Here is a 10,879-nt window from a genome sequence, read left to right on the forward strand (position 1 = left end):
TACTAACATTTTCAGTTTTACTTAGTAGATGGCATTATTTCTGCTGCTTTATTTTTTATTTTTTGTTTTTATTAATGATTTAAATTGACATGTTTTAATTTGGAATAATTTCTCTATGTAAAAAAACAACAACATTCTGTTTGTTGTAGTTTTATTGCATGGGGGGAAAAAATCTTAAATTCTCCCCCTCCCCCCCCCTAATTTTTGTCTAATTTGATCTTCTTTTTTTAAAATTATTTTTTAATTGAGTATTTCCTGTTTTTTAATTATTATTATTATTATTTCCTTTTAATTTGTTAGTTGTAGCACAAATTCCATAACTTTAACTCTTCTTAAGTAAACAAAATTCTTAGCAGAAAATGATCTAAATAATAAATGAGCATGATTTCTCATAGGTGAATATTGACTTCACAAGGCTGCAAATGTTTATAGTGCATCTTGTGAAAAAGGCTGAACGTTATTGTCGTAAACGGCATCATTTAAATTTACAGTGCGATTGACCTTTCCCACAATGCCTCAATATAATCTCTTCTGCGTCCAGAGTCCATTTTCAATGCGGGCAAAATGCAATTTGTGGAGAGAATGCGATCTGCAGCGGCGCCACTTAAAGGTGTGCAGTTAGCACACGTTTAGGCTGCTTCTCGGCGAGCGAGGGCGGAATTTTATTCGGCGAGCGCTGCCAAAAGAGCGAGAGAAAAGTGGGAGGGAGAAGGCGGCGAGGTTAAAGAAGGGCCGGGGCGGAAAAGAGGAGGATGTGAAGACAGGAGAGATCCATACAGGCACGTGTTGAGTTGAGTTTTTTTGAGTTCAGTTTTTTTTTTTTTTTTAACTCAACAGCGCCCCTGTGGGTGTCCTCGCAAAATTACACTTTATCGTGTGTACAGCCATACCCCCCCTTGGACAAATTACTGCACTATACAGAAAGAGCACAAAAAGGGAAGGAGGCGAGTTTTAATAATTAGGTTAGGTGGAATTTTGAGTACAGCATGTCATCTGAAAATTGTAAATGTTTAAGCAAATTTCACTGGATCTGAATCATTTCAACCGCAAGCCATAAACGCAAAATGTGAAAGGTTGTATGTATACAACATCCGAATTATTGTCCCACTAAGCTACTTGTGCATTGGAGAAACGTTTCACAGGTGCGTGATGGTAAATACGTCCTTGGCAGGTCACGAGTACGCATGACATGCGCCCCCTTTATGGCATTCATTAACAGCCTCATTAGACGGAAGGGCAAAACTCATACGGTCATTAGGGAAGAGAGATGACAGACAAGCGTGAAAGTGACATTGTGTCACAAATGCTGATGTACAGTTGATGCAGCTACCTCTGAAAATGACTATTTATAAACTATCCTTTTAATTTGTCATCTGGACCTGTTAAGTTGACAAAACACAATGCTAATGCTATAAGCTTACAGTTAGCTACATTTTCAGTCATTATAATTTTCGCTATTGATTTCACTGCTATACATTGTACGTTAATACAAGCACGCTAAGAAAACAATCGCCAAAGCGTTGATATTTGAATGTTTATTTCCAGCTTTTATCACTTCATTGCATCTGATTTGTTGCATTTTTGCTAACGCACGAAACTTACTGTTAGCATGCTTTCCAAAAATTGCCAAAATAAACAGTATATTTGTTGAGCCATTAACTTTGCATCGTCAAAGAGAGAAATACATTTTCAACATTTTAGATCAGTCAATTGTTTGTAAAATAAATAAATAAATAAAAACAAATACCAGACCCATGTGGAGGTGAAAAGAAGCGAAATTGACCAAATTTGGGCAGAGGGTTCTGCCCAACAATATGGCACATTTATCCATAATATATGAGTCAAAACATCACATTCCTAGCTTAGCTAATAATAATATAGTTTATTTATACAGTATAGCGGTTTTCAATGTACTCATAGTCACTATACATAGCAAAAGAAAATAATTTAACCATATAAAGCCTGAACTATGAAAATATATGAAATAAAATTCAGATTATTTGTAAATAAGAGTATATTTTTTGTACTTTTGAACAAACTAAATAAAAAAATTAAAACATTTTTTTATCAACTTCCACATATGACTTGATTTGTGTCATTTTTGATACATCTTTAAATGTGTACATTTATAACGGTCAAAAATATAACAATAAGCAGACATATGAAACATATTAGAATTTCAAAAATCAGAAAGAACATTTCTCACTATTAATAATAATAAGTATCGTTGTCTCTCCTTTCTTAATTGGGGTGATCTTGCAAGGTTGCTGGAAAAGCCATCAGATGGGTGATACTGCCCTCTAATGGACTATCCGTGCAATGCATGTGTCAGATCGTATACGTCAGGTTTTTAATGGGAAAAAAGTATTATACTCATGAAATAGAGGGTTCAAAATGCCTTGTATCTAATATGATACGTTTGGCGTTATAGGGTTAAAATGTTATGGACATTTGAAGGCGAATTTGAAGGATTTTATCATATTTCAGTGAGGCACTTTTGTCAATATGACGCATGTTGCTGTGGTGATAGATTTGGTGGCAATAAATATCCGTCTGTCATCAGTTTAACTGTGAAAATTTCGACCCCATTGGTGGATGACGTTGCAGTGAGGGAGGATGTAAAGTGTGAAAAAGAGAGGACCAAGCACTAAACCCTGGGGTACACCATAGGAAAAAGGGGTGGAGAGGAACAGCAAAGTACACCACTGTAAACTTCCAAAACGATTGAAAAAAATAAATATTTTTCAATAAATACCTCTCAAAAACATTAATTATTGTCTTTGTAGTGGCTGAATTTTGATCGTGTTCATGACTGGTTTCCCCGACTTACCCCTGCGTGTATTTCAAGTGTGTGAAGACGAAGCAGGGTCGTGCAAACTCTTTCTTCTTCTCGCTGCCGCGTGGCTTGCCAATGTGTTCACGCTTCAAAAACGTGGACGCAATTTACGCTCCTTTTCGCATTAATCGTAGCGACGGTAAACAACGGCACAGTCACGTGTGCTGCACACACACACACACACACACACACACACACACACACACACACACACACCGCTTCATCGTGACTGTAAAAACCATTAACACGCGACAAAGCATCCATTTACGCCTCCATGCACCCAGAGACCTTGTTTTGGGACTTCAGCTATTATGTTGCTAAAATATTTTTTTTTGACTGTATCAAAATTAAACTAGCCTGAATAGGAAAGAACATTAAGGACATTTTCCGACTAATTGATCGTTTAGAACAGTGGTTCTCATCCTTTTTCCAGTGGCGTACCCCCTGTCAAATATTTTTTTAGTCAAGTACCCCCTAACCAGCGCAAAGCATTTCTGATAGGGGGAAAAAAAGACTTCATCATTGTCTGATTTTTTTTGTAATTTTTTTTAAAGTAAAAAAATAAAAAACTAACAAAAATAAATAAATAATTTAATTATAAATAAATATTTGTGCACATAAAATTTATTATCAACATTAAGTGTCCTCCTTTGGGCTCCATACTAAAGGACTGTTCTCAAAATGAAATAATTAACTGAATTTTAAGTAAAGTTTTCAAGTGATTGACAGGTGATTCTAGGTGGCATATGACAAATTGGGTCGAACCATTCTGGTATGGGGGAGATGCTGGGTTTTTAGGACACTGAAATTGAATATCCTACTGAATACAAAATTACTTGTATGAACTTATATTTTTCTGAAATATTTATATATACTTTTGAATATATTTTAATATCTCACGTACCCCATTTGAGAACCACTGGTTTAGAAGAATAACAATTAGTCATTGTGTGACTCTTGATATTCAGTTACTTCCACATTTTCCATCCTTTTCAATCCCCAAATCATTCCTGTTCAAAATTCATAATATTCAGCTCACTCATAACATTTTGGTAACTATTTTCCACCTTACTATGATTCCTTGATTCCACACGTTAAAACTCCTAAATGCAATTCTTTATATTTCCCTTCAAACATTTCTCCTCACACTGTTGAGCTCATTCAGGATATCTTGGCAACTATTTGCCACATTTTATCAATCCGAATCAAACTATTTACACACTAAAATTCCCAAGTGGAGATATTTTACTCACTGTTATTTAACACCTCCTTCCTAAATTTTTCAACCGATTCAACATTCCATTGTCAAGTCTCACCTTTTAAATGTCATAAACTCCACAGCATTTCAGTGCAGTTTCAGCTCTTCTGCATGCACACATCACAAATCTCAATCTTTAGTTCATTTATACTCCCGCTGTAAAGTGTGAGTCTCAGCTGCAGCTCTTTTTACACCACCTGTCAAAGCAGGCATTTTTACACCTTTTTTTTTTCTTCAGGTGGTTGTTTTGCATACATATCACACAAATAAATAAATATACTTGAACCTTGGCTGGTCATACATTAAAGCAGATCATATTGTATCTTGTGATTCGACAGAAAAGGCCGCAAAAGACGTAATTTTTCACCGTTTTGTTTAAATGGCATAGGCTATCAACTTTTTTTCTTTTCAGCGTCAATCGTTAAAATTTTCCTAGAAAACTTACATTTTTTCTTTCCTCTTAATTTTTTTTTCTCAAAGGTAGTCTGAGAACAATGAACTAAATGATTAACATTTGTTGTGGCTGAAAATACAATACAAAAGCAATTTTGTGTCCATATTTCACAATCAAATCTTTATTGTGAAAACAAGTACCCCATGCCATTAAAACGCACAAAGCGAGTAAAAAAAAATAAAAATTCGAGCTTGTTAACTCATTTGCTCCCAAAAACGTATAAATACATTCCATTTTAAATATTATCATGCTCCCACAGATGTATTTATACGTTTCTATGTTTTTTTTATAATAAAGCATGCAGAAGGCTTTGATGCAGACTCTGAACTGAAAAGAATGCTTGAAGCAATGGTAGTTGTTACAAAAACGGTCAGCAGGTGGCAGCAGAGTATAAGAGCTCAACCGGGGCCATGTTGCAAAAAGGCTCTTTTCCCCAGTGTTCTAAACACATTTGTGAATAATGATGAAACTAAGCTTTATGCTAATGATAATTGCTGCAAAACAAAAACAGATAGAAATGTACTTTTGTTTCCTGATAAAAGAAAAGACTAATCTTTCCATGTTTTTATAGCAATAGAAAACAATATTCTGTGAGCCTTGCAAAATCAGTCAAAATCCAGTAAAACAGCCGGGAGCGAAGGGGGTTGCTTCAGTGAAAATGGCTGGGAGTGAATGAGTTAATATGTGGCCGAGTTTGAAGAACTGTAATAAACATCAGACAAAATTATTTTTAACTCTTTCATTCAAAAATTTCAACAACCTCCCACACAATATTTTTTAGTATTGAACATTTGTCTAAAACTTTCTGTATTCATTTCAGAATGGTTGTAATAGTAAAGCATCAGCTATCACTGAAATGAAATATTTTGCAAAGTAGTTTGGGTCTATAAGAAAAGAGTAGTTATAGTACGGATTTGCTGTTAACTGCACTGTGGCTCGTAACATGCTAAAGCAGGGGCGGAGCTACGCGGTGGCCAATGATGGCCAAAGCCACCCCTTGCCACTCCTTTGGTATTAAATAGCCTGAACTGTATGCACTAATCATACTATTCAGCCTAAAAAAAAATGGTGGGCAAAATGTAACCGAGCAAAAATATGAGTGAAATATCTGGACATGAAGGTTTGGTTTACCATCCTGATTTAAGAATTGAAAAGAAAAAAAAAAAAAAAGAAGAAAAAGTTTCAGCCTTCCACATTGTAAACGGAGAAGTCAGAGGCCATGGTGACAAGCAGTTCCCACGGAAACTGATTGACAGGCCTTTGTCCCGCCCCCGCTGCCTGACCTCGACTCTCTTTGATCATCAGCAGCACGTCCTCATCATCCAGCATGCGGATGAGGTCGCCCTCGTAGTCACGGTAGTTCAGCGCGATGTCATCCACCTTGAATACGTCCCTGATAAGACACACACATGCGCGCACACACTTCAATGCAGCAGTTGCCATGGAGATGAAAACAATGAACTGATCTCACATTGGATTAATGATGCTCAGTAACACATTACTTTCCTGCTTCTTTTTATTTTTTGCAAGGAGATCCATTTTTCATGAAGTGGAAAAGGGATCTTTAATTTTTTTTTTAACATTTTTACTTTAACCCACTATTGCAAATATAGCAGATCAGGAACGTATTAATTAAACATCTGTTCACCACATTGAGTGATTTTTGTTTTTGAAGTAGCTCTGATAAAGGAATTATATTTGTTGAATTAAACTCATTAAAAACATAATTAAAAATAATTTGTACTTCATGGAATTAACATTTGATAATAAAAAAGCATTCATAATAAAATAATATTAATTATACTAAATATTATTTTACAATGAAATATTCAGGATAACTGTTTACGCTTAATGATTGAATTAAATGCGACAACTTTAAAAGATGATTTAAGGAATTAAATGAATTGATTAAATTCATTTGACACCTATTGAAATAAGTGATTAAGATGATTCTAATCTTAGCTGATAGAAAGTGACTACACATGGTAACTTCAATTCATTCTAAGGTAACATTTTATTGTCATTTAGAATATATAAATAGATAAATAAATACACACAAATAATAATACTAAATTGTACAGTAATGGAAAAAATTTAAACTATGTATATATTTTTATTATTATTATTAATTATTTAGTGCGTGTGACTGTCACGTAAATAGAATGAATTTAATTAATTATTAGTAAAAATGGGTGTATGAATAACAAAAAATAAATAAATGAAAACACACTACAATGATTCGCCGATGTTCAAATCCTGAAGCATGTTCATGACTGCTGATTGTACTTTTTTTTTTTATAAGAAAACCAGTTAAATTCTAATAATTACATTAAAGTATAGTCAAATTTCTATAGCTTTATACTGTGTCTTTGGTGCTACAAAAATGTAAATATTGTATTCTATTGACATTATATTGTACAAATTTGTATCAGTAAGCATTTATGTACAATCACATGATTGTAAAAAAAAGTATTTCTACTTATTTTATTCACCTGCCTTCATGTATTATATTACTTTAATAGACGTATCTGACCAACACAAAGTACGCATTTCAAACCTCGACAACATTGCAGCATTAGTCAAAATCGCCCGACCCAGGACACACGCACACACACACAATAAAGGAGAGTAGAAATGAAGTGATTAGGGAACAGCTCGGGCTAATCACGTTAATGCGCTGAAGCAGCTAACGAGCAGATATGCTGCTGTAATAAGCACATTGCATGCGGGCATGTTGCCGCGCTGCTCCATGATGAGGGCACGGAGGGCCTTCAGGGTGGAGAGGGTCCCTCGGGAGCTTATTTGATGGGCGCCGCTGATTGGCAGGCACCAATTTACAAGCTCAAGGTGAGAGTGTGTGTGTGTGTTGTACATATTTATACAAACATTTAAATTCAAGTAGGACTGAACCATTTTGAAAAAAAGATCTAAACTAGATATACCCCCCCCCCCCTCATTTTTTATGAATGGACACAGATTACTGCTGAGATGTGACAGTGACCTTTGAACCCTCATCACACCTATCCTCCATTATCTGTCATTTTGCTCTTTGCTCTTCATTTTACTCAATCATCACATTTCTCTTAATTTTCCCCATGATGACGCCGCTAATGGCAATCACACTTCATTATTTCTAAATGTTCTTCTAAAGGAGGAACAAGTACGGAAAACGACGACTACCTCATACGAGACATCAACTCCTTATGTGTTGGCTGGATGTTGAGGTCCTCTTGAACGCACACGTCTCTGCAAACGCACACATTAGCAGTACATCATAACAACTACAGAATATATATATATATATATATATATATATATTAGGGGTGGGAATCTTTGAATGTCTCACGATTCGATTCCAATTTTTGTGTGCGCGATTCGATTCAGAATCGATTTTCGATTAAGAACGATTTTTGATTCAAAATGATTTGATTGACAATTATTTTTGCTTCAATTAATAGATGTTCAAGGAATCATAATGATCTACTTCAGTCTGACTCGCTAATGCTAATTAGTGCGCTACTCGCGGCACTTTTATCACTCAAAAGAACGGCTCCACGCTGAAAAAAAAACACTTTTATTGGAATAACACTCTCTAATGTGGCTACAACTTAACAGTGTATACACTGCCCCTAAGTGGCCAAATCGGGTACAACATGAACAGCGCTCCCAATAAAGGCACACACAAACAAAGGGAAGACAGTATAAAATAATTTAAATAAATCGATTTTGGGACATTTAAAAATAGATTCTGAATCGTACTAATAAATGAGAATTGCGACTCTTACGAGAATCGATTTTTTGGCACACCCCTAATATAACAATAATATATATATATATATATATATATATATATATACACACACACACACACACACATTTGATATACAGTTAATGTACCTGGCTTGGATTCCAGATGGGGTCAGCAGGTAGCATCGAAGGCAGCTGTAGGCGTGGCTTTCTCCCTCACCCTCCGGGTCACTCTCTGGAAGAGGCTTGATGATCTTCACAAAGGATTGTGGAAAAATACCCGTCTGGTTGTTGATCGTACCCTGTGGGAAATAATAATAATAATAATAATAATAATGAAAGAGAAGTGTGAGGGATTCGCACCTCTGACTAATTAGCTTGTGCACAATGTAAGACAATAAGCACGTAAGCCTTGTTACTGCACCCTAGTGTGTGTACTATATGTGCAATTTGAGTGGAAAACACAACAAAGTAGAAGTAAATAATTAAATAAAAGTGAATAAACCAATTATCACTTTTCATGACACTGCTTGACCTACAAATGGAACGGAAATGGAAACAATTGTCCCATTAGAAATAGAAAAAAATAGTGTTGAAATCATAAAACCTGTCTTATCTGTATTGTTTTAAGTAACATTTAAACATTCCTAAAAAGTGAAAAATTGAGGTAACCGTTGTTAATATTAATAGGGCCAAATTTGCATATGCAGGCAAGACACAGGAACCAAAATTCTGACACGTCCGTCAAAACAGTCCACCAATCAGGAGTGGGCGTTCACACAGTGAAATTTGCATATGGCACTGATAAGAGCTTGTAGGAAAATGTGGAGTCTCCACCCAGAAAAATCCCGGACAGGCCAAAACAAATCCTTAGGACTATACCTTTAAGTCACTCAGTACTCACTAGTTACTCAGTACTTGAGTATTTTTTTTCACTCAAGGAAGACTTAATTTACTTGAGTTCAATTATTTTAAAACAATACTCGAGTACAATTTTTTTTAAGCACCTTTGCGATTTACTATTCGGTCCTGCTTCAAATCTGTCACGCTTGTCTGCACACAACAGCTGCATTCTGTTTTTGAAATGTATTTTTAGATGGCGCTTAAGCAGCGCTGTGTGACAATAAACAGATTATTTTACTTTTCCATTAGCATTATTGGATCTGTGCGCAGAGCAGCCAGAAGGTAAAAATAAGATGGAGATAAGTGCATCCTCCACGTTTGCTTCGTCACCCCCTCACCGCCGTCCCTCCATCGCACCCACCTCCTGTTACTTCATCTTTTTAGCAGCTTTTTGCTCCTTTCATTCACGTGGAATGAATAATCACAATTTCCAGTTGATTTCAAATGTTTAGCATTACATTTATATTACAGGATGGGCACACACGTCCGATTTAAAATCAAATTAAACTTGGTTGTGCGGTATGAACACACAGATCCACTATTTGGGATCCGACAGTCAATCAGGCCTAAGAGCTTTGATTTACGCTACAGTACAGTTGATAAATGGTGCATCTTTTTTAAAAAAAATGTATTTTCTTTTTTCTTTTTTTATAAAGAGCTCAGTATTGTTCATTCGGAAATGTCATCATCATTGCTCTTTATTTATTTTTATTTTTATTTTTTTGGTGGTGCATCTTAGTGGAGGTAATTAAAAAAAAAAATCTTTCCAGCAGCCCTGATGCACGGGGAAGACCCCTTACCTCCCAAACATTCATTCAACTTGACCCCATCAGCTTCTCTGGCCCTCAAAATCAGTTTGACTGTACCTCCAGCCATTCTGCGTTGACTCGATGCAGCAGGAAGATCAAGTCTCCTCTCTTCAGGTTTAACTCCGCCTTGCTGCTACCACAAAAGTCAAACATGGCCTGGTACAAGAGAAGAAATAGTTTTAGGCACATTTTATATCGTAATTAATTAGTACTTCTTAGTGTTGCTTCATTTGCCGATTTCAAGGGTACCAGTGACGCAAAGGGAAAAAGTTTTATGTCATAAAGTAGAACCTTGAAAGACAGAGGGGCCCAAAGGTCGAGCAACATGCCTCGTTGCACAAAATATTTGGTGTTCCTTTAAAAGCACAGCAAGTATTGATGGATAGACTTGTGCGTGCGTGTGTGATTTTTTTGCTATGATTTATTTTTAATTCACCTTCCTGACATCCAGGCACAGTAGACAAATCAGTCAGTGATACTTCATAATAATAATAAAAATGTACAAAAATATTTCAACAATATTATAAAATACCAAATGTTACGCAAATAATACCAAAACCTTTGAAAAAATACAAATATTAAAATAAAAATACTTAATATTAGACAAAAAAATAATTTTAAGACCATAATTACCAATGTTTTAGATACAGAGTGGAACACTATGAAAAAAATATTGGAAAAGAATTAAAAAATTGGCAAATATATAAAATATTAGAAAAAATCTAAAAACTAGTATTATTATAATTAGTAGAAAAACTCCTAAAATATGAATATAAAACAATTAAATGACAACTGTAAATGGAGCAGTAAGTGCCGCATGAATTATTTGATTTGGTTGAAAATATGGGTGTTTAAATACATAATGTTTGCTT

At 35.2% G+C, this 10,879-nt stretch overlaps 1 protein-coding gene across 4 annotated transcripts in view; it reads right to left on the minus strand.

Moving 5' to 3' along the window:
* Nucleotides 1-1,615: 1,615 nt before the first annotated feature.
* ncf4 (neutrophil cytosolic factor 4) overlaps nucleotides 1,616-10,879 on the minus strand; it is a 28,146-nt gene continuing 18,882 nt past the window's right edge. For all 4 annotated transcript variants that reach the window (XM_086081869.1, XM_086081870.1, XM_086081868.1 and 1 more), the window contains 4 exons: nucleotides 10,065-10,163; nucleotides 8,446-8,597; nucleotides 7,729-7,794; nucleotides 1,616-5,941 (listed from right to left, as the gene is read on the minus strand). In XM_086081869.1, coding sequence (XP_085937995.1) covers nucleotides 5,731-5,941; nucleotides 7,729-7,794; nucleotides 8,446-8,597; nucleotides 10,065-10,163 — 528 coding nt within the window. In that variant the 3' untranslated portion in view covers nucleotides 1,616-5,730. The remainder of the gene's footprint in view (nucleotides 5,942-7,728; nucleotides 7,795-8,445; nucleotides 8,598-10,064; nucleotides 10,164-10,879) is intronic.

Source organism: Leptonotus elevatus, chromosome 8 (assembly GCF_054856555.1).
Source record: "Leptonotus elevatus isolate MCC_2025b chromosome 8, RoL_Lele_1.0, whole genome shotgun sequence".
Taxonomy (NCBI): Eukaryota; Metazoa; Chordata; class Actinopteri; order Syngnathiformes; family Syngnathidae; genus Leptonotus; species Leptonotus elevatus.